Genomic DNA, 24,991 nt, shown 5'->3' on the forward strand with positions numbered 1-24,991 from the left:
ACGGTAGTGTGGTTGTTCACGGTAGTGTGATAGTTCACGGTAGTGTGGTAGTTCACGGTAGTGTGGTAGTTCACGGTAGTGTGGTAGTTCACGGTAGTGTGGTAGTTCACGGTAGTGTGGTAGTTCACGGTAGTGTGGTAGTTTCAGCGTAACGGCACCGTAAGTCAGGTGTGGGGTTGACTGAACACAAAGACCCACGAGCACTCACCGTCACGCACTCTCCCTCTCCGTCAAGACGCCATTTATACACCCACCTCTATAGAGATGGTGCACACACCTGTAAAGAAGGGACGCACCGTGGGCGGCGGCGAGTGGGCGTTGGTGTACACACCTGTGACGACGGGAGACGCCGGGGGGGTGAGTGGGCGTTGGTGTACACACCTGTGTCGACGGAAGACGCCGGGGGGGGTGAGTGGGCGTTGATGTACACACCTGTGTCGACGGGAGACGCCGGGGGGTGAGTGGGCGTTGGTGTACACACCTGTGTCGACGGGAGACGCCGGGGGGGTGAGTGGGCGTTGGTGTACACACTTGTGTCGACGGGAGACGCCGGGGGGTGAGTGGGCGTTGGTGTACACACCTGTGTCGACGGGAGACGCCGGGGGGGTGAGTGGGCGTTGGTGTACACACTTGTGTCGACGGGAGACGCCGGGGGGTGAGTGGGCGTTGGTGTACACACCTGTGTCGACGGAAGACGCGAGGTGAATTTCCGAAATACACATGTGGGGACGAGCTGGGACTATGAAGCCGTCAATCACTGATTGGTAAATGAACTACGCGGCCGCACTCTCCACCCTTCACCGGTCCGCTGCCCCAGTCTCCTGAACGAGCCACTCGGACCAATCAGTAATTGTGAGTCAGTCGGAGAATGGAATGAGTTTCATCAGACCGTTCCGATAAGAGCTTGGGTGGGGGGGGGGGGGGGGGCAGAGGCCCCCCGCCTCTTTCCCCCCCCCCCACCGGGTCATTACAGGTCACCCAAGGTCATACAGCATCTTGAGGACGACAAACGACCGGATCCGGACCTTAGGAAATAACGCAGTCAACCAATTCGTCAGTCGAGTATACCTTTATAAGAAACATATTGTTTGTCGGAACGTGTCCGACACCGAAGGTGGACACGGGAGCCTCACCAACATCGTGGGTGGAGACGGGAGCCTCACCAACATCGTGGGTGGAGACGGGAGCCTCACCAACATCGTGGGTGGACACGGGAGCCTCACCAACATCGTGGGTGGACACGGGAGCCTCGCCAACATCGTGGGTGGACACGGGAGCCTCACCAACATCGTGGGTGGAGACGGGAGCCTCACCAACATCGTGGGTGGAGACGGGAGCCTCACCAACATCGTGGTGGACACGGGAGCCTCACCAACATCGTGGGTGGACACGGGAGCCTCGCCAACTTCGTGGGTGGACACGGGAGCCTCGCCAACATCGTGGGTGGAGACGGGAGCCTCACCAACATCGTGGGTGGAGACGGGAGCCTCACCAACATCGTCGGTGGACACGGGAGCCTCACCAACATCGTGGGTGGAGACGGGAGCCTCACCAACATCGTGGGTGGACACGAGAGCCTCACCACCATCGTGGGTGGAGACGGGAGCCTCACCAACATCGTGGGTGGACACGGGAGCCTCACCAACATCGTGGGTGGACACGGGAGCCTCACCACCATCGTGGGTGGAGACGGGAGCCTCACCAACATCGTCGGTGGACACGGGAGCCTCACCAACATCGTGGGTGGAGACGGGAGCCTCACCAACATCGTGGGTGGAGACGGGAGCCTCACCAACATCGTGGGTGGACACGGGAGCCTCACCACCATCGTGGGTGGAGACGGGAGCCTCACCACCATCGTGGGTGGAGACGGGAGCCTCACCAACATCGTGGGTGGACACGGGAGCCTCACCAACATCGTGGGTGGACACGGGAGCCTCACCAACCAGAACACATGAAGCAGTCTTCAGATAATCCCAGTGGCCCTCTGACCGCCTGAGCAGGAGAGTCAACACTGACGGTAGTAATTAATCGTGGGATTAATGTTATAATCGCGATCAATGTGTATGTCACTCTCTCTCTCTCTCTCTCTCTCTCTCTCTCTCTCTCTCTCTCTCTCTCTCTCTCTCTCTCTCTCTCTCTCTCTCTCTCTCTCTCTCTCTCTCTCTCTCTCTCTCTCTCTCTCTCTCTTCCCCCCCCCCCGCCCTTCATTTCCCTGTCTCTCTAATACGCTCCCTGTCCCCCTCCCCCTCACCCCCACCTCTCAGCAACCCCCCCCCCCCACAATAACCTACATGTGTAATGAACTGTGAGTGTGCGCTGGCTACTCCACACGTCACCAGTCCTCGTCTAATTGTGCTTGCAGGGGTTGTGCTTTGATTCAGTTGGCCCGCCTGAGCTTCAGTACAAGTCCTGTACTGGTTCCATCCTTTATAATGTGTCTGTATCACCTGGCTACTTGGTTTATCACAAATGTTCCCTTGTTCGCGTACCATTCATTCCAAATAATGTTATTTCTGCCGTTATTAATTGCCCAAATAATTTTGTATGTGGTAATCATGTCTACTCTTACACTTATGTCTTCCAATACCGTGAGGTTTAAATACTGTAGTCTTAACTCGTAACTGATACCTCTGAGCTCTGCGATTAGTCAGTGTGGCCTTCTCCACCTGGGTTTTGTGTTGGACTAGCTAAACACCACCACGCTGGAGCCATATATTCCAGAAATAGTCTGACATATGTGGTGTGCATATATATATATATATATATATATATATATATATATATATATATATATATATATATATATATATATATATATATATATATATATATATATATATATATAATATGATCCTAAATGATATCATACAGAGATTTGATCTCCTTAATTAAGTTGGCCAAGCTTATTTACGCCGCTCTTGAGAGCCTGAATGATCCTTTGAAGAGTTTCAGCTTTCATTTGTCACCTTAAATCCCGCGTCGTCCTGTTCAGAACGACCAGTTGAAGCGCCCTGCTCGAGTGCTCGAGTTAAAGTAGCCATTTGATGGGCCATTATTTCCCTATGTATAGGACCTCCAAGCTGCGTTTCTTCGGATTAATCCTATTCATAATTTTTGCAAGACACACTTGTTATGCTCAGACTTTACAGTACACATGTCTATGTTACACTACACATGTCAATGTTACACTACACATGTCTATGTTACACTACACATGTCAATGTTTACCGAGTAAGCACTTGTGGCTGATCGAAGATTAAGCACGTTACCCAAAACACAAAAATAGATGTGCCTGCTAGTACGTGCTGTTATGACACAGAAGTCTATAGTCTTGCTGGGCTGATAGGTGAGATAGAGTCGTCAAGGACTGCCATGACACTTGCAGTTCAATCACTGTGTGTTCAGCCGTGACACGAGAACAAGGTTAATTGTTAAATGTATTGTATGTAATTGCACATTTTTTTCTTCTCCTACGGTTCGTGTCTTTTGTAATTGTTCTTGACTGAGATGTTGTAAAGTGATGTTCGGTTATTATGAGCGTAGACACAGCCAAGTGCAACCCTTCATGTCATTATCGTACACACGCGAATTTTGTAGGTGGTTATCATGTCTCCCCTTACAGAAGAGTAAGGGGAAACATGATAACCACCTACAAAATTCTCAGGGGAATTGACAGGGTGGACAAAGACAAACTCTTCAGCACGGGTGGGACACGAACAAGGGGACACAGGTGGAAACTTAGTACCCAGATGAGCCACAGGGGCATAACAAAGAATTTTATCAGTGTCAGAGTAGTTAACAAACGGAATGCACTAGGCAGTGATGTGGTGGAGGCTGACTCCATACACAGTTTAAAATGTAGATATGATAGAGCCCAATAGGCTCAGGAATCTGTTGATTGACAGTTGAGAGTCAGGACCAAAGAGCCAGAGCTCAATCACCATAACCACAACTAGGTGAGTACAACAAGGTGAGTATACACAAAGAAAAAAAACATTGTTTGGGGAATGAGTATACTCGTTAGTTGTTACAAAGTAATGAGGTTTATCCGGAGTCTACAACCCCCCCCCCCTTTTCTCCCAGCAACCTCCTCCCTCTCCACCCCTCCCGAATCCCCACCTCCCCGTTCCACACTCCCCACCAAGTCCCAGGCACTCACCCCCTCCCCCCAGCCCCCCCCCTTCTTTTAATCCTTCCCTCCTAAACTCTTTCTACAGGACATCCGCTATCCCCCACCCCGTTTTAAGGGCCCCCCCTCCCCCTCTTACTTCCTCTCCCCTTCTCTTAATCCTGACCCCCCCTCCCCCCCTCCCCCCCCCTCCCCCTCCCCCCCTCACCCCCTCCCCCCCCCCCTCCCACTGTGTTAGTGTCACGTGTGTTGCAACTTCCGGCGAGACGCCAGATTTGTGGGAACTGTTGTCACCCTGGATGACACTGTGAATGTTGCCCGCACGTTACTGTTGGTGTTGACCACTGACGGCTGGTGTGAGGTGACGCATGCATGCTGTGTACGTCACACACACACACACACACACACACACACACACACACACACACACACACACACACACACACACACACACACACACACACACACACACACACACACAGTTGAAGGGAATTGATAGGGTATAAAAAGAGTCTATTTAACACAAGGGGAACACGCACTAGGGGACACAGGTGGAAACTGAGTGCCCAAATGAGCCACAGAGATATTAGAAAGAACTTTTTTAGTGTCAGAGTGGTTGACAAATGGAATGCATTAGGAAGTGATGTGGTGGAGGCTGACTCCATACACAGTTTCAAGTGTAGATATGATAGAATTCGATAAGCTCAGGAATCTGTACAACAGTAGATTGACAGTTGAGAGGCGGGACCAAAGAGCCAAAGCTCAACCTCCGCAAGCACAACCAGGCGAGTACACACACACGCACGCGCGCGCGCGCGCTCGCCCGCCCGCTAAAATACTGGGTCACAGACGAGCCCAGCTGAGAGGCTTTCTCTGTCTCGCCATCTCCAGCTTGTGCAGCGTCAGGATGGAAAACTATCGACATGAGGCGACTGATAATGGCGATAAGGATCTGCGGCGGGCGTCCCAGGGACCCCCCCCCCCGCCCCCCGCCTGGGTGTGTACACACCTGCGGGTGATCGAGAGACCAAGTGACGAACTGGTGCAGCTGTGTGGCCGGCGGCCCTCGCTGACCCACACCCGTCAGCGCTCCTCGCCTCCTGTGCTCACCGTTCACAGTGTGCCGCAGGTGTGCTCACAGTGTGCCGCAGGTGTGCTCACAGTGTGCCGCAGGTGTGCACACAGTGTGCCGCAGGTGTGCTCACAGTGTGCCGCAGGTGTGCACACAGTGTGCCGCAGGTGTGCTCACAGTGTGCCGCAGGTGTGCACACAGTGTGCCGCAGGTGTGCTCACAGTGTGCCGCAGGTGTGCACACAGTGTGCCGCAGGTGTGCTCACAGTGTGCCGCAGGTGTGCACACAGTGTGCCGCAGGTGTGCTCACAGTGTGCCGCAGGTGTGCACACAGTGTGCCGCAGGTGTGCTCACAGTGTGCCGCAGGTGTGCACACAGTGTGCCGCAGGTGTGCTCACAGTGTGCCGCAGGTGTGCACACAGTGTGCCGCAGGTGTGCTCACAGTGTGCCGCAGGTGTGCACACAGTGTGCCGCAGGTGTGCTCACAGTGTGCCGCAGGTGTGCACACAGTGTGCCGCAGGTGTGCTCACCTGTATGCCGCAGGAATACTGTGTACTGTAATAAGAGCAAGGACGGCGTACTAACCTGAGGATAGGTGTCTTCCCCCCCCTCACCTACACGGTACACGGTACACGTATAAGAACCTTACTCACAAAGGAACGTTGCTGGTGGTGGTGGTGGTGGTGGTAGTGGTAGTGCTGCTGCTGGTGGTGGTGGTAGTGCTGCTGGTAGTGCTGGTGGTGGTGGTGGTGGTAGTGCTGCTGCTGGTGGTGGTGGTAGTGCTGGTGGTGGTGGTGGTGGTAGTGCAGGTTATTGTGGTGGTGCCAAGGCTTCTCTGATGGCACTATAGCTTGTGCGAGCATACCTAAACCGCGGGTCATGAGCCGGAGCGCCACACACCTGCCGGTCCTTATAGCAACACTCACACCGCTCGGGATCTTCACCTTGTGGTCACCACCAGCAGGAATCCTCTGCATTAAGTGTGAGGACAGGCTGCGAGAGAGTCGGCTGGGACTCCCGGTATGGTCAGATACCACAACACCAGAGCCGGTATCTCCTGTACTGTAGTAGGCTATAGAACACCCGTCCCATGCGTCTGATACCCGTCCCACGCGTCTGACACCCGTCCCACGCGTCTGACACCCGTCCCACGCGTCTGACACCCGTCCCACGCGTCTGACACCCGTCCCACGCGTCTGACACCCGTCCTACGCGTCTGACACCCGTCCCACGCGTCTGACACCCGTCCCACGCGTCTGACACCCGTCCCACGCGTCTGACACCCGTCCCACACGTCTGACACCCGTCCCACGCGTCTGACACCCGTCCCACACGACTGGCACCCGTCCCACGCGTCTGACACCCGTCCCACGCGTCTGACACCCGTCCCACGCGTCTGACACCCGTCCCACGCGTCTGACACCCGTCCCACGCGTCTGACACCCGTCCCACGCGTCTGACACCCGTCCCACGCGTCTGACACCCGTCCCACGCGTCTGACACCCGTCCCACGCGTCTGACACCCGTCCCACGCGTCTGACACCCGTCCCACGCGTCTGACACCCGTCCCACGCGTCTGACACCCGTCCCACGCGTCTGACACCCGTCCCACGCGTCTGACACCCGTCCCACGCGTCTGACACCCGTCCCACGCGTCTGACACCCGTCCCACGCGTCTGACACCCGTCCCACGCGTCTGACACCCGTCCCACGCGTCTGACACCCGTCCCAAGTGTCTGACACCCGTCCCAAGTGTCTGACACCCGTCCCACGTGTCTGACACCCGTCCCACGCGTCTGACACCTGGAATACCAGGAATTGGCAACCTTTCATGTGAAGAGAGACGAGAAAGTTTAATTTGCATTCACTTGAAAGGGTGGGAGTGGGAGGCGACATGATTGGAATATTAAAGATATCAATAGAAATAGAACGTGATTACGATATAGAAAATACTTGAGAGAATTAACAGAGAGGGACCAGAATAAGACCCCATGTAGTTAGCTATAAAATGGTGGGGGATGGTGGGGGGGGGGGGGGGATTGGCACCTGATTTGGGATTGTGTGTGCCCTTGTAGCAGGGTTAGGTCAGCCTGGAGATGTTGTGTCCGCACATGGGGTATGTGCAGGATAGGTCACTGCCAAATTAAATTATCTCAAGATAACCTCGAGTACTAACCTGTGCGAGTCCCAAGCCGACCAAGTGGAAGGATGGAGAGCTTAGCGCTCAGCTTAGAGATTGTTCTTAAGCAGGAAGTGGAGAAAGTAAAGAAGTAGGAAAACAAGAAAGAATGAGCAACAAGGAATGAGACAATGAGAGCTCGCACGGTACAAATCCATGTCCACCCCCTTTGGATTATGGCATATAAATGAAGGGTAAAGCTAGATAATTCAATTATCACAGTAACGGGTGAGCAAATACTCGCCTGATTATCACTGCATAAACATGCACATGTCATGCCTTGTTGGCCAGTGGTGGGCCAGGCCAGGCAGAGGATGGCTATAACAAGTATGACCCCCGAGTGAAAGTTCAAGAGGGAGACGGGCGGGAAGAGGAAGAGACAGCACCGCCAGGAGAGGAAGTACACGTGTCTTGTTGGTGGTCCCCCCCCCCTTCCTTTGCCCCCCCCCCCCCCCGCCTTCCATTGATCCCAGCCCCCACCCCCCAACTTGCCTTGCAATTTTGCACACGGCCAAATTGTTGAATTTCTCCACCTTCCTGATCATTCTCCTCTAATATCCTCTCTCTCAGCCTCATACTAACACCGGCGCTTTAGTTGAGGCAGGTCGGTGACGTCGAGGTTCATGTAGCATATTACATCCTCCTGTTGTGATGCCTCGGCGGGTCAACCATCCATATTTGTCCACAGTCACAAGTAATAATTTGTCTGCACGGATTGTTGTCTCCTTGTGGCGTGTGAGGTGTTGTTAGGCTCTCAGTGGTGTCCACCTCAGGTACCGTCTCACTCAACCACCCTCTCACTTCTCACTTTCTTAACAAGAAATGAATTTCTTCTGCAATTTAATTCCCTTGCTTTCTCCGTACTGTTCGTCCAACCCGTTCTCGCACTTGCTTATAGTCAATATTGGCTTATTTAATAAGTGCATATGTGGCATACTAATTGATTGTAAATATTTTAGTTTACCTTGAAAAGCTTCCTAGAAAACACCAACCTTACCTAACCTTCTTAGTATGTTAAGATAAGCATCTTATTGCTTCTTAATTACAATTATTACTTAACCTATCGTTTGTCACTGTCTACCTTTCAATAGATTCCTTTCAGTTCACCCGTGTCTTTACCTATACACTTTTAACACTAGTTTTCCTTTCACCGATTCCTCCCCTTTTTTAATATTAGAAATTATATTGAACCGCCCAATGTTTTCCCAGCTTTTACATCTTCCAATTATTCTGTAATCTGCTGTGAGCTGCTTCATGTCGAGCCCCTCAAGTAGTGTAACCCTTGTCAGCATCTTCTCCTTACCTAAGTATCTTCTTACCTTACCTTAATATCTTCTCCTTAGGATTACCCCGCCAGATTCCCGAGGGAGTGTAATTGTCTTGAGCGAACAACTGATAACACACTTGTTTCACTCTACCCTGCAGGCGTGGTTGGTGCGCCTGTCCTCTGTACGGCTAATGACCCTTATCTGTTGAAAACTAACATGAGAGATAAACAGGAGAAAGGACATAAAGAGTCACAGACAGACAGACAGATAGACACAGACAGGCAGACACAGACAGGCAGACAGACAGACAGACAGACAGACAGACAGACAGACAGACAGACACAGACAGACAGACAGACAGACAGACACAGACAGGCAAGCAGATAGACAGGAAGACAGGGAGTGAGGCGGGTAGTACAATAATAATCAGGGAAATAATCTTGTAAGAGATGAGGCTGAATCTATCTGGCTTTCTCTCACTAACCTAAATAGCTACATCTCAAGAGTTTAGAAACTGTGTGTGTGTGTGTGTGTGTGTGTGTGTGTGTGTGTGTGTGTGTGTGTGTGTGTGTGTGTGTGTGTGTGTGTGTGTGTGTGTGTGTGTGGCTGTGTGTGTGTGTGTGTGTGTGTGTGTGTGTGTGTGTGTGTGTGTGTGTGTGTGTGTGTGTGTGTGTGTGTGTGTGGCTGTGTGTGTGTGTGTGTGTGTGTGTGTGTGTGTGGCTGTGTGTGTGTGTGTGTGTGTGTGTGTGTGTGTGTGTGTGTGTGTGTGTGTGTGTGTGGCTGTGTGTGTGTGTGTGTGTGTGTGTGTGTGTGTGTGTGTGTGTGTGTGTGTGTGTGTGTGTGTGTGTGTGTGGCTGTGTGTGTGTGTGTGTGTGTGTGTGTGTGTGTGGCTGTGTGTGTGTGTGTGTGTGTGTGTGTGTGTGTGTGTGTGTGTGTGTGTGTGTGTGTGTGTGTGTGTGCGCATCATAGTGCGCTTGTGCGCATCATAGTGCGCTTGTGCGCATCTGTGTGCGCTTGTGCGCATCTGTGTGCGCTTGTGTGCATCTGTGTGCGCTTGTGCGCGTCCTCGAGGTTGATGGGTCTCTTAAGGTTGATATCACACGGACACTGTCTCCCGAGGTCCACATGAAGCAGATATCACCAGCGGTGTCCGAGATTGGCCAATATAAGAACTGGAAATCTAAATAACGATTCATTCAGGATACTTTGTACCATGTAAGTTATCAGGCCATTTTGTACCACATAACGTTAGCTCAATACTGGGATATGCAGCGTGTCCAGGTCGTTCTTATCAAACAGAAAACGAAACTGGAGAAGTCTAGGAGAGACAGTGTTGCTACACAGACACAGTTCTGTGTCTGTAGTCAGGGAAGACAAGGCCAGACTCATTGGGTGGTACACGGACATGTGACACAGAAACTAGCCTAAGATCCCGTATGAGCCACAGAGATACTACAACAAATATTATTAGGGGTAGTAAAGAGGTGGAGTGCGCCAAGAATGTTGTTGTTTAATGATTCGCTACCTGGAACAAAAAGTTCCAAGCAGCACTGGCTATGGTGAGCCCGTAAACGCCAAGAAGCGATGGTGGTGGAGGCTTCCATGCGCAGCTTCATGTATGACAGAGCTTGACAAATGCCTGGAGACCTGGGCCCAGAGTCACGAAGCAGTTACGCAAGTACTTACGATCGTGAACATCTTTCCTCAATCTTTGACGGCTTTGGTTACATTTATTAAACAGTTTACAAGCATAAAAACTTGCCAAATCAACTGGTGTTATTGTTATAAACAGCCTCCTGGTGCTTCGGAGCTCATTAACTGTTTAATAATTGTAAACAAAGCCGCCACAGATTGAGAAAAGATGTACAGGTTCGTAAGTGTTTGCGTAACTGCTTCGTGAATCTGGAGACCTGTAGAGCGGTGGTGTGAAGGTGGCGAGACAGTGCTATAAGGCCATGTAGCTCGACTCCTGCACACACACACAGTCAGGTGAAGACGCCGACGCTGGTGACTAACACCCAGGTACCTATTTAACTGCTGGGTAACAGGGGCATGGTGAAAGAAACTCTGCCCATTGTTTCTCGCCGGCGCCCGGGATCGAACCCGGGACCACAGGATCACAAGTCCAGTGTGCTGTACTGAGGGCCGACCGGCTCCGTCGGTCGGAGCCGCTCGGCCCTCAGTAGCGGAATCTAAAACAACAACAACAACAACAATGTCAAGAAAACTGCCCCCCCCCACCCCCCCAGGACATAAGAAGGCCAAGTTAATTTATTTAATGTTCGTTAATGGCCAAGAACACCAACGAGGCAATAGAAGTCGTAAAGAACTTTGAGAAGCAGTTAATGTAAACAAGCAAACGTTCTAGAGAATACATATTGCAAAAAAACAAACACATTATGCATGACAACTGTCATATCCAATATACGGATGTAGGCAGAGTACTGGATTAACAGTAAATGAATTTTGGGTGTAATATGAGGATATCTTCAAGAACACGAGAGTGAATAAAGTTGTGGTTGTTATCAGGTTGTGTGTGTGTGTTTGTGTGTATGTGTGTGTGTGTGTGTGTGTGTGTGTGTGTGTGTGTGTGTGTGTGTGTGTGTGTGTGTGTGTGTGTGTGTGTGTGTATGTGTGCGTGTGTGGAGAGATAACATAAGAACAGCCTTTAGAAACTTGTGTAAGGAATCTTTCAGAACTTTGTATACCACATATGTGGTATACAAAGTCCATATCTAGTCAAGCACAAGACTAAACTGGAAAAGGTTCAAAGGTTTGCCACCAGACTAGTACCCGAACTGAGGGGTATGAGCTACGAGGAGAGACTACGGGAATTAAACCTCACGTCACTGCGAGACAGAAGAGTTAGAGGGGACATGATCACCACGCACAAGATTCTCAGAGGAATTGATAGTTTAGATAAAGACAAGCTATTTACCACAAAGGGCACACGCACTAGGGGACACAGGTGGAAATTGAGGGCCCAAATGAGTCATAGAGACGTTAGAAAGAATTTTTTCAGTGTCAGAGTAGTAGACAAATGGAATGCATTAGGCAGTGATGTGGTGGAGGCTGACTCCATACACAGTTTCAAGTGTAGATATGATGGAGCCCAGTAGGCTCAGGAACCTGTACACCAGATGATTGATGGTTGAGAGGCGAGACCCAAGAGCCAGGGCTCAACCCCCGCAAGCACAATTAGGTAAGTACACACGGTAATGAAAAAGCTGGAGATGAAGGTATGAGTGAAAGGGAAGGTACTCCATTTGATAAGGGAGTACCTAAGCAACAGAAGACAACGAGTCACTGTGAGGGATGAGGTCTCAGATTGGCGAGACATCACCAGTGGAGTCCCGCAGGGGTCAGTCCTTGGACCTATACTGTTTCTGATATATGTAAATGATCTCCCAGAGGGTATAGAATCGTTCCTCTCATTGTTTGCTGATGATGCAAAAATTATGAGGAGGATTAAAACGGAAGATGATAGTAGGAGGCTACAAGATTATCTAGACTAAATGAATGGTCCAACAAATGGCTTCTATGACCTCCCTCCCAGTATGAGTATGCCATTATGAGTAGATACTCCTTCCCAGTATGAGTATACTCCCAGTAGAGTATGCCGCGCCATCATGGAGTCCCCACCTGAAGAAACACATAAGGAAACTGGAAACGGTTCAGAAATTTGCGACGAGGCTTGTCCCAGAGTTGCGAGCGATGGGATCTGAAGAGCACCTCAAGGAACTGAACCTTACGACACTAGAAAAAAGAAGGGAGAGGGAGGGGGGATATGATAGGAACGTATAAAATACTCAGGGAAATTGACAAAGTGGAAAGAGATGAAATGTTCACACGTAATGTTAACAGAACGAGGGGACATGGGTGGAAACTGGAAACTCAGATGAGTCACAGGGATGTTAGGAATTTTTTTTTTAGCGTGAGAGTAGCGGAAAAATGGAATGCACTTAAGGAACAGGTTGTGGAAGCAAACTCTCTTCATAATTTTAAAACTAGATATGATAGGGAAATGGGACAGGAGTCATTGCTGTAAACAACCGATGGCTGGAAAGGCGGGATCCAAGAGTCAATGCTCGATCCTCCAGGCACAAATAGGTGAGTACAGGGCTCTTCCTCGTCCCTCCCACTTCTCCTCCCCTCCTCTTCCGGTGCCACCCCCATGGGGCCTCCTCCCCTCTCTCTTGCTTCCTCGCCCCCTCCCTCCCTGTCCTCGCCCCCTCTCTCTCTGTCCTCGCCCCCTCCCTCTCTGTCCTCGCCCCCTCCCTCTCTGTCCTCGCCCCCTCCCTCCCTGTCCTCGCCCCCTCCCTCTCTGTCCTCGCCCCCTCCCTCCCTGTCCTCGCTCCCTCCCTCCCTGTCCTCGCCCCCTCCCTCCCTGTCCTCGCCCCTCCCTCCCTGTCCTCGCCCCCTCCCTCCCTGTCCTCGCCCCCTCCCTCCCTGTCCTCGCCCCCTCCCTCCCTGTCCTCGCCCCCTCCCTCCCTGTCCTCGCCCCCTCCCTCCCTGTCCTCGCCCCCTCCCTCCCTGTCCTCGCCCCTCCCTCCCTGTCCTCGCCCCCTCCCTCCCTGTCCTCGCCCCCTCCCTCCCTGTCCTCGCCCCCTCCCTCCCTGTCCTCGCCCCCTAGGGGGGGGGGCAACTTTACAAATACTTTCCACCCACCAAATCTGAGAGATTCCAAGCTTCCGGACACAGGCACATCGTGTCAGCTAGACGAACACTCTGGCATGACTCAATCTTCATTTCCCCACGTCTTAAACTTTCCTTCGGCGTGTACCCCTTCCCTCAGGCACATGTTCCACCCTCTCATCCACGCGTAACCCCTACCTTCCCCCCCCTCCACCCTCCCCCCTCCACCCTCCCCCCTCCACCCTCCGGAAAAAAAGGTGTTTTCTAATCGTGGCCTCTCCGACCGCCCCTGGAGTTGTGTTGCCAGGTTCTTGCCAGCATTGTGTATAAGACGTGGGGAAATTAGACGGTAGAGCGGCTGTCTCACTTCATGCAGGTCGGTGTTCAATCCCCGACCGTCCAAGTGGTTGGGTACCATTCCTTTCCCCCCCGTCCCATCCCAATTCCTTATCCTGACCCCCTTCCCAGTGCTGTATAGTCGTAATAGCTTGGCGCTTTCTTCTCATAGTTCTCTTCCCTTCCTATACATTTTCCACTTGACCAGCGCCTCTTATCCTCTCCCACAAGCCCACCCGTCCATCCCTTACTTTCTCACGCAGCGTATGTCTTATCTCTTCTCTCCGTCTGGGTCCTCTCCTTCCTCCCATCCGTCTCTTCGTTTACAGTTCTTCTTCTTTCCCCCCTCTCCATCTTTTCCCCCCTCTCCATCTTCCCCCCCTCTCCATCTTCCCCCCCCCTCTCCATCTTCCCCCCCCTCCATCTTCCCCCCCTCTCCATCTTCCCCCCCTCTCCATCTTCCCCCCCCTCCATCTTCCCCCCCCTCTCCATCTTCCCCCTCCCCCTCTCCATCTTCCCCCCCCTCTCCATCTTCCCCCCCCCCCTCTCCATCTTCCCCCCCCTCCTCTCCATCTTCCCCCCCCCTCCATCTTCCCCCCCCCCTCTCCATCTCCCCCCTCTCCATCTTCCCCCCTCTCCATCTTCCCCCCTATCCATCTTCCCCCCCCTTCTCCATCTCCCCCCCCTCTCCATCTTCCCCCCTCTCCATCTTCCCCCCTATCCATCTTCCCCCCCCCTTCTCCATCTCCCCCCCCTCTCCATCTTCCCCCCCCCTCTCCATCTTCCCCCCCCTCCATCTTCCCCCCCTATCCATCTTCCCCCCCCTTCTCCATCTCCCCCCCCTCTCCATCTTCCCCCCTCTCCATCTTCCCCCCTATCCATCTTCCCCCCCCCTTCTCCATCTCCCCCCCCTCTCCATCTTCCCCCCCCTCCTCTCCATCTTCCCCCCCCCTCCATCTTCCCCCCCCCCCTCTCCATCTCCCCCCTCTCCATCTTCCCCCCTCTCCATCTTCCCCCCTATCCATCTTCCCCCCCCTTCTCCATCTCCCCCCCCTCTCCATCTTCCCCCCTCTCCATCTTCCCCCCTATCCATCTTCCCCCCCCCTTCTCCATCTCCCCCCCCTCTCCATCTTCCCCCCCCTCCTCTCCATCTTCCCCCCCCCTCCATCTTCCCCCCCCCCCTCTCCATCTCCCCCCTCTCCATCTTCCCCCCTCTCCATCTTCCCCCCTATCCATCTCCCCCCCCTCTCCATCTTCCCTATCCCGCTCACTCCAACCATCTCCCGAAAACTCCCATCACTCCTTCCAAGATGGAGACCATTACTGGAAGGTGCAGTAGAGGCCTGCAACCCGCCGCACTTTGTGAAACATCTATACTATCAGAGAACTCTGCTTGTCTGTCCAAGGTTAGAGGCCAGACGCTTGTGGCTAGTCTCACCCACATTCGCAGGGGGGAATGGTCTGGGGTACAGGACGGACACAGGCTGGTCAGGGGAGCCCTAAGTTAAATGTGATAAGAAATATTTGCACTCATAGTCACCCCTATGCCACGTGGGCCATAGTGGAGAACTGAGTGCCACCTCGCTCGTGGTGGAGGGAGGCAGGTGCCACTGGGTCGTGGTGGAGGGAGGAAGGTGCCACCTGGCTCGTGGTGGAGGGAGGCAGGTGCCACCTGGGTCGTGGTGGAAGGTGTTGACTGGTCGGGTCGATGGCACTGGTAACTTTCTCTGGAGGGCGGGTAGTTGGAGGAGTCAGTGAAACTCATCCGTGGTTGACCTGGATGCTGGCCGCACTACAGACGGAGGGGGGGGGGGTGAAGGGGGGGGGCCGAGGCACTCAAAGTCCAGGCACCATAACCGCCTGGCGGGAGAATATGGCCCCGAAAGACGCACGTCTCTGTACAAGTCCGTCACTCGTGTCTTCAAGAACACCAATTGATACATGAGTTTAAAACTGATTCTTTGGAACTCTTCTTGATGTCAGTATACCGTGAAGCGTTGTGTAGCGGTGAGCTGCTAGAGTGAGCAGTGTGGCGCTAAAATGAGCGGCGGAGTTAGAAAGTGAAAAGGTATGGTCATTCAACCTAACCACTGGTAGTGGTACACCTCTGGTAGAGGTACACCACTGGTAGAGGTACACCACTGGTAGAGGTACACCACTGGTAGTGGTACACCTCTGGTAGAGGTACACCACTGGTAGAGGTACACCACTGGTAGAGGTACACCACTGGTAGTGGTACACCACTGGTAGTGGTACAACACTACCAGTGGTGTACCAAGAGTAGTGTGGAGCCAGCAGGCCGGCCACGACAAAAGCTGGGAACTGTTTTCACTTTTCTCCTTTTTTTTGTTTAAGTGTAGTTTCCTGCGGGCGCTTAGACGTGTGGGCTGACTGGTAACCCGCCCGGCTGACTAATTGACTGGCAAGATTCGCTGGCTGGCTGGCTGGCTGGCTGGCTGGCTGGCTGTCCGTCCAGCGGATGGGCTGAATTTCAGGCTCGTTATTAGGCTGGCTGACGGGTTTAGTGGTGTGAACTTGCCCTAAGCCTTCGGCGTATTGTTGATGAGATTTCAACGAACCCAACGGTAGTTATCCTAAGATTCCGTTAGTAAATGAATCAAGTTCCTGTTCATTTAATCTTTCTTTATCTATAAAATAGATATTCAGCATTTCTACCTGTTTGTGTTTCCATAGTTGGAAGCCAAACGCATATGGCTAGCCTCACCCTACGTCGCAAAGTGAATGGTGAGGACTAACCATTGACTAACTTGACTAAGGTTGACTAGCTGACTCCAAGGTGACTAGCTTGGGCAGGTTGGGGTCAGCTCCGTTGCTTCCATTAACAGGGTGTCGGATTCCAGCTCCCATGGCAACCCCATGAAATCGGTGGCCATGAAAGGCGACTAGCCAATCCCCTAGACTTTCATTACTTACAGGTACCTTGGCAAACTTGTATTACCACTGCTACCTTATTCAATCTTGTGTTGTTGATATCCTCAAAATGCATCCGGAGTCTGCCAGTGCAGATTGCTTATCACATGCCTCTGTATGACTAACCATCCTGTGTGATGGGGATTTCTTAGCATCACCTAGTTAGCTTTTTTTTTTTTTTTTTGACACACTGTACTCCACTTCATATAGTCTAGGGTAGCTGCACTAATGCAGATGTACCTCATTTCTTAATAAAAAAAAGGCAATGAAAACGTCCAGCAGACTGTACTCACCTAGTTGTACTCACCTAGTTGTGCTTGCGGGGGTTGAGCTCTGGCTCTTTGGTCCCGCCTCTCAACCGTCAATCATTAGGTGTACAGGTTCCTGAGTACTGTGCGACACAGTGCTTGCCAGGTTCACGTTGGGTTATCGTTACCTGTGGCAGGTGGGTACAGATAACGGATCTCCCAGTCCTGAGCACTCCAGGTGCAAACTCTGTGAGCAGGAACTGAGTCATGATCTCACACACTACATCACCGAATGCTCAGTTATTAGACCATTCAGACCCGTTGGTATGAGGTACCTGGAGCTTTGCAATTAGTTTATTCACTCTCGTGTTCTTGAAGATGGCCCTGCATGACTAACCATCCTGTGTGATGGGGATTTTTAGCACCACGTAGCTAGTTTTTTGACACACTGTACTCCCCTTCATATAGTCTATGGCAGCTGCACAAATTCAGATATACCTAAATGTGTTAATAAAAAAATACAGTATATATAATGGACGGTCATTTTCTTTATACATACATACATCCCTATGTAAGTATCCACATGGAAAAAAATTGATGAAAATAATCCGAGCGCTTTCGTGATTCAACATATTTTCAAGGAATAAAATAGACAGATAAGACATGAGTTTGGGCTTATGTGACCACTACACCTGAGTAGATTAAGAAACAAAGACATAATATCGACTAATGGAAGTGACATAATTGGGACTAAGCCATCCCATACTTCTGGGAGGGAACCATCTACACCCATAACTATTCTATATATAACTTTAGAGCTATTACAAAAGCGTCTGCGGTGTCTAACTTTAGGCAAACAAACATTCGCTCTCTTACAGTATAGATATATTTCATATATTTCATTGACCAGGATAATCGGAGCCTCGAACTACTGACCACATAAACAGTAGCCAGCCACTCTACCTACTGAGCCACCAACACCCCTTAACATGAAGGATTCCAGAGACACCAATCTGTTGGCCAACTGGAACTTTAGGCCTTCCAGAGGGGTGCCACTTTGGCATGTAAGTGTTAGGTGATGCACGTCTTAGTCGCGTAGTTTACATCGTCCTGGTCAAAATAATCTAGGCTGACACGAAAAAAAACTTAATGTTTTTTTTGTAGGAAAACCTGGAAATGTTGAAAAAAGTTGATGATAATTAGTTGTCAAGAGTTCAACTCGAGTAAATGCCATGTAAGGAAGATGGTAGGTGAGACAACGAGGCCGGACAAAATGTACAAACTTTTAAGGAAATTACTTGTAGAGCCGGATAGAGTCAATAGACTGGCAATAGACAACACCCCGAGCTGTCGTCCGTGTGACACACTATCCGGATAAAGCAAGTTAAGGAAAGAGAAGGATTAACTGACTTATTAGCCAGGTAGCCTTCTGTAAACCAGCTCACCCCACAGGATTCTCGCCTGACTGACTCACTGACCCCGTGATCTTGGCCTTGACTGTCGCTTATCCAGAAAACAAGACGGGCATTATGTTGTTGTGAATGCCATCGTCAGCCTCTTTCATCTCTGAGAGCTCCGTCACGCCTGCGTCAAGGGTGAGGAGCGACTGCCAGGCATCGACCAAGATGCCTTTTCAGTGTGTGATTTGTTTTATATATAAACGTAACCGGTTGACAGTCACGTACTGCTCGAGCTTGTCCATCTGCCAGCAGCGTGAGGCTGGAGATGGGAGAGGTGATGGTGGCGGTAGGAATGGGAGTGATCTTTCAAGTCTCCTGGCCAGAGGCATCACCTCTCGCCAGCCCCCTCCCACCAGCTCTGCTCAACTGCTTTCTCTGTTATCTCTTGTTGGAGGTATTGCGTGAGGACCCTGCGCGGTGGTGGACGCACTCACGCCGTCACAAGCGCACAACGCACAGTCCTCTCATCCTCCCGGTAACGCCTCACAACCGGCCTTCCCAACCATGTTTGTTGAGGTCAAGCCCAACATAGCTCAGACTAGCCCACACCAACTAAGCCTAGATCAGACCAGAGGCGCCCAGTTTTGGCTGCGATCATTTTTTTAGGGGGGGGGAGGAGGTTGTTTGGGGGGGATATAAGGTTAAGTGAGGAATACATGGAGAACTGTAGAAATGTGAACAGCATAGGAACAGCGACAGTTGAAGACTCAGTGTGTGTGGAGGCTGGGTTCTCTTCTGCGTCAGTGTTTGTAAGACTCATCCTACGTACTTGAGCATATCTGAATATGTACAGGTTAATGCTTTGATAAATGCATACTCTGTCTGGATTCTCTCGTGCTTTCCTCTTCCTCATTTTGTGGTTTACCTGTATTATTATTGTTTTAGAACTGTGGTTATTGACAGCTGTGTGAGATGCGGAGTGACCGGGATTGACTGGGACCGGGTCCCGGCTCACCTTGTGGCAGGCAGACAGGACAGGCTTAATGTTTGAGCTTGTTGGCTGTTATGTCGACCACTTCTCTTTATGCCCCCGACCCCAGCGGCGCCTCCGCCACCTCCACCACCTCCACTACCACCCCCACCACTACCACCCCCACCACCACCACCCCCACCACCACGACCCCCGCCTCCACCACCACCCCCGCCTCCACCACCACCCCCGGCGCCCCCACCCCCACATACTCTCCTTGATAATGACCTTAGACAAGCTCCACACTTGAGCAACAAGACCTGGGAGAACGAGTGATGGCATTTGCACCCTTGTTCTTGCTGCTGTTGTGATAAGTGTTACGTTCTTACCTTTATGTGCTTACAAGGCGAGCTTCAGCTCCCGAACCCCACATTTCAGTCGCTGACCATCTATTTCAATGGAGTCCGACACTCTTGCCTTCTATCGTAACTTTTAAACTATGTATGAAGATAACTAATTACTTCCCATTCCAGCTCATTCCACTTGGTTGTCTTAGACTGAGGGCGATCTATCACTGGGCTGATGGGAGTTGGTAATATACCCTGTGTTCCTGCCGCTGTTCCTTCTGTCAGGAACTTGATGTCAGGAGTAGGCAGGTCCTCCTGCCTACTCCTGACATCCCTCGCTAACAGTCATTCCCTTCAACCACACACACAACCATTCCCTTCAACCTAACAACCATTCCCTTCAACCTAACAACCATTCCCCCTCAATCTCCTCACGAACAACCATCCTCAACCCATCGAGTGTTAACAAGGAGAAGCGTCAAGGTTGGCAGAGTGAGAATGCCAGAAAAATTGGGTTGTTCCCTCATTCCAACCTTGAGTGGTAAGTGTGGGCAGATAGCACTTGAGCGGTGAAAGCCTCACTGCTCGCCTTTATAAATGTTGTGACATTATTATTATTATTTGTACTATTTACAGAGCAATCACACTTAACGTGATATATATCAGTGAGAAAATCAGCTGGAGCTCTGAGGTGACTCGAATCCGCGACCGGCTGACTCCCAGCCGCTGACGCTAACCACTAGACCATCCTGACTGGGTAAAAGTCATACAACCGGATTTCAACAAGATTTGGGTTGAAATCATTTGATCCATTTCACGTATATGAGATAGTTAAAAGCCCCCAACATTATTCATGTCATGTATCTGCTTGTTTATTTACCTACTATGCTATTCATCGCCCCCTACTCACCCACCCATCTTCCTGTCCACCCTCCCATTTACTCACCTACCCATGAGCCTACCTACCTACCCACCCACCCTACCCATCCACTCAACCCATCCATCCACCAACCTCTCTTCCCACCAGTCTTAAGTCACGACAACCTCGTCTGATATTGATTGTTTTATCTTCCCAGGTGTCTCGTGCCCTGAAGACCCCACCTCTCCTGCCCAGGTGCCCAGGTGAGTGTCTTGTGCCCTGACTACCCCTCCTCTCCTGCCCAGGTGCCCAGGTGAGTGTCTCGTGCCCTGACTACCCCACCTCCCCTGCCCAGGTGCCCAGGTGAGTGGCTTGTGCCCTGACTACCCCTCCTCCCCTGCCCAGGTGCCCAGGTGAGTGGCTTGTGCCCTGACTACCCCTCCTCCCCTGCCCAGGTGCCCAGGTGAGTGGCTTGTGCCCTGACTACCCCACCTCCCCTGCCCAGGTGCCCAGGTGAGACCCACATAGCCCATGGTGTGTCCTTGCCTCTCCTCTGTCGCCCAGCATCTTGCAAGACGACTCGGCTTCACAGCTCAAGGATAAACCCGACGTAGTCACATCGTCCCAGAGTATATCTTAACTCTCTTCATTCCTTCTTTAATATATAAGTTCTCTTAAGGTGCACTCAAGAGAAGGAATGGAATGGAATTGTTAGGGGGAAAGCGCTAAGCCATTACGACTATATAGCATTGGGAAGGGGTCAGGATAAGGATTTGGGATGGGACGGACGGAAGGAATGGTGCCCACCAACCACTTGGATGGTCGGGGATTGAACGCCGACCTGCATGAAGCGAGACCGTTGCTCTACCGTCCAGGGGCTCAGATAAGTTTATATCTATAAAATAGAATGTATCTGTCTGTCTGTTACACATGAAACACTGTGGTATGGGAGTTTCATAGGACAGTCGGGGTCAGCCCAAGTTCCACGATGAAAGGAAATGTCGGCATCTATCGCGACTTCTTGAGATTTTCATGAAATCTGAACTAAAGTATTAAGCATGTTTTCCGTAGAGTTTAACCCTTACTTCCTGTCATTTACGTCCTTCACTCACAAAATATAAATGTACCTGTGCAAGTATTATATTGTAGGTTAGGTAAGTTTAGGTTAGCTTAAGATAATTAAGAATTGTTTCTGAATATCGAATCAGAAATAAATTAGAGTGCCTGTGTGCCATTATTTTTTTTTAGGTAAATTGGCATAATTTGAGTCTTGGAAGGGGGGGGGTAATATTTTGGAAGGAAAGGGTAGAGATGAGAGAGGAGTAGACAGGTGGAAGAGGTGAGAGAGGAAGGGAGAGAGTGGGCGATTAGACGAGAGGGGAGAAATATGACGGGAGAGTTGGAGGGGGGGGGTGATCATATCACCAGAGGGATAACCTAACGCCCCCCTCCCCCCACAGGGTGATCATAGCACCAAGGAGAAGGTCAGCAGAGGCAGCGATCAGCGTCCTGACCTCTCCCGCCAGCCTCGTGCTGTCATCCACGAGGTGAAAGCTGTCATTGATATACACGTGTAAAACCAATAATAGAACAGCGAGGGTGACTTTCTGAGTGGTGCCTGGAGATGGAGGCGAGCGTCTTGACGGGGCCGAGGACCCGTCTCCACCTCGCCGTCTTAAAGGACCACTCGAAGACAGGAAGAACATAATGGCGCAGGTTCAAGAAAGGAGAATTATGTGGCATCTGTGTTTGTTGACATATATGCTATGGGATGACACGTATAATGCATTGTATTTAACGACACGTATTTAGCAGTCTCCGTGGTGTAGTGGTAAGACACTCGCCTGGCGTTCCGCGAGCGCTATGTCATGGGTTCGTATCCTGGCCGGGGAGGATTTACTGGGCGCAATTCCTTAACTGTAGCCTCTGTTTAACGCAACAGTAAAATGTGTACTTGGATGAAAAAACGATTCTTCGTGGCAGGGGATCGTATTCCAGGGACCATAGGATTAAGGACTTGCCTGAAACGCTTCGCGTACTAGTGGCTGTACAAGAATGTAACAACTCTCGTATATATCTCAAAAAAAAAAAAAAAAAAAAAATGTGAGGTTACTGGGCCTGGTGTGCACCTGGACCCGGGCTCACGTCTCCCCACCTCTCACCCCTCCTCGTCTTCTCACAGATATTTCACACCATTCCTCCCTGCCCCCCCCCCTCCCTCCATTCCCGTCCCAAATCCTCATCCTGATTCCTTCCAGGTGCTATATAGGTGTTATGGCATGGCGCTTTCTCCTGATAGTTTCCTTCCTCCCCCCCCCCCTTTTTTATTTTATTATACCTATTCACACTATTGTAATTTATTATTATTATTATTATTATTATTATTATTATTATTATTATTATTATAATAGTAAGTGCTTCGGTGGGTATGCTAATTAATGTCACCACTTTGTTACTAAGCACCAACTGCCTGTCTGGTGGGCCAGGAATGATCAAGCAGTTACCTAAGTACTTACGAACCTGGGGCCAGATTCGCCAGTTATAAACTAAGCCGCCAATGTTTGAGAAAAGATGTATAGGTCCGAACGTACTTGTGTAACTGCGTGTGATCACTGCTCGTCCTGCTGGCTGCTGACACCGGCCTGGTACTGTCAACTGCCTGTGTCTTCCATTGTATATTAGCACTTCAAGTGCCAGTTTGTAGCTTTTAAAGAGCTCTACCCTCGCTACTGGTCATTAAAGTTAGATTCATGAGGTGTAGGGTTGATGTATATGCCTGTTGACCAGACCACACACTAGAAGTTGAAGGTTCGACGACGTTTCGGTCCGTCCTGGACCATTCTCAAGTCGATTGTCGACCATTCTCAGACAATCGACTTGAGAATGGTCCAGGACGGACCGAAACGTCGTCGTCCCTTCAACTTCTAGTGTGTGGTCTGGTCAACATACTTCAGCCACGTTATTGTGACTCATCGCCTGCAGATGTATATACCTCTTGCTGCACCGATGGTGTTATGTCTGGAGAGAGAGAGAGGGAAGGAGGATTATAGTGCCTCTAGCAGGACCTATATGTCATCTAGAGAGAGAGGGAGGTAGTAACGAGAAAGCGTTCTTACAAGGTACTAGACCAGGGAAGAGTTGTTCCCTGAAGATACACTTGAGTGAGAGGAGAGATGCTATGAGCTGCTCTGGTAAGCGAGGTGTGTATAATGGCTGGTAGTGCTTCTGAATATATGTTGGGGAATAGAAATCTTCAGAGACCGGGAGGTAAGGAGGGAGCTAAGACCTTGTGACTGTGTGTGGGGGGGGGGGGAGGATATGTAATCACCTAGTTGTACTCACCTAGTTGTGCTTGCGGGGATTGAGCTCTGGCTCTTTGGTCCCGCCTCTCAACTGTCAATTAAGAGGTGTGCAGGTTCCTGAGTCTATTGGGCTCTATCATATCTACATATATGTGTTCTCGTCTAGATATGCTTGTAGAGTTGAGCTAGACTTTTAGCCCCGCCTTCTGAACATTCTCAGATAATGTAATGAGGCGGTTCCCAAGCAGTTATTTGTATGTTCTAGTCATATTTATCCCCTGTTTAAAATGTAGCGTGTGTTAAGGTTCACTGACATCTCCGCATGAACTGTTGCACTTATTAATGTCTCTAACATTGAAAAGTTATTTTCCAATGATAGAGACATCATTTGTTTCTCTGGTTACCATGATGCTTTGTCTACTTTGTCAACTTCCCTGACAATCTTGTATGTCGTTAGCATGTGCTCTATATCTCTCCGCTTCTGCAGTGTGTAGGGTCCAGTTCCTTTAGTGTTTCCTCGGAGCTTAAACCCTTCAGCTCAGGACCAGGCCCCAGGTACAGGGGCCTCGTAGCCTGGTGGATAGCGCGCAGGACTCGTAATTCTGTGGCGCGGGTTCGATTCCGGCACGAGGCAGAAACAAATGGGCAAAGTTTCTTTTACCCTGAATGCCCCTGTTACCTAGCAGTAAATAGGTACCTGGGAGTTAGTCAGCTGTCACGGGCTGCTTCCTGGTGTGTGTGTGTGGTGTAGGAAAAAAAAGTAGTTAGTAAACAGTTGATTGCCAGTTGAGAGGCGGGCCGAAAGAGCAAAGCTCAACCCCCGCAAACACAACTAGGTGAATACACACACACAAACACATCCAGGATGCAGCCCGTCTCAGCTGTCTTAACTCCCAGGTACCTATTTACAGCTAGGTAACAGGGGCATCAGGGTGAAAGAAACTCAGCCCATCTGTTCGATTCCCGCCATCACCGGAAATCGAATCCCAGTACCCAAGATTACGAGTCGTGAGTGCTGTCCACTCAGCCACCAGGCGCCTCGGTGTGTGTGTGTGTGTGTGTGTGTGTATGTGTGTGTGTGTGTGTGTGTGTGTGTGTGTGTGTGTGTGTGTGTGTGTGTGTGTGTGTGTATGTGTATGTGTGTGTGTGTGTGTGTGTGTGTGTGTGTGTGTGTGTGTGTGTGTGTGTGTGTGTGTGTATGTGTATGTGTGTGTGTGTGGGTGTGTGTGTGTGTGTGTGTGTGTGTGTGTGTGTGTGTGTGTGTGTGTGTGTGTGTGAGGCAGATAAACACCTGTGAAGGTGTCACTAGAGCA

The 24,991-nt window shown here is 50.9% G+C and overlaps 2 protein-coding genes across 4 annotated transcripts in view; both read left to right on the forward strand.

The window, feature by feature from the left end:
* The window catches only part of LOC123762560 (whirlin), a 261,198-nt gene that overhangs the window by 149,820 nt on the left and 86,387 nt on the right, over positions 1 to 24,991 (forward strand). For 2 of the 3 annotated variants that reach the window (XM_069332492.1, XM_045749087.2), the window contains one exon: positions 20,594 to 20,639. The exons of the other annotated variant lie outside the window; for it this stretch is intronic. The gene's annotated coding sequence lies outside the window, so the exon portion shown is untranslated. The remainder of the gene's footprint in view (positions 1 to 20,593; positions 20,640 to 24,991) is intronic. 3 annotated transcript variants of the gene reach the window in all.
* On the forward strand, positions 265 to 1,974 carry LOC123762501 (foot protein 1 variant 1-like). Its single transcript, XM_045748997.1, has 2 exons — positions 265 to 357; positions 1,078 to 1,974. Exons 1-2 carry the CDS (start codon positions 265 to 267, stop codon positions 1,972 to 1,974), a joined length of 990 nt encoding a protein of 329 aa, XP_045604953.1.

Source organism: Procambarus clarkii, chromosome 27, assembly GCF_040958095.1.
Source record: "Procambarus clarkii isolate CNS0578487 chromosome 27, FALCON_Pclarkii_2.0, whole genome shotgun sequence".
Lineage (NCBI taxonomy): Eukaryota > Metazoa > Arthropoda > Malacostraca > Decapoda > Cambaridae > Procambarus > Procambarus clarkii.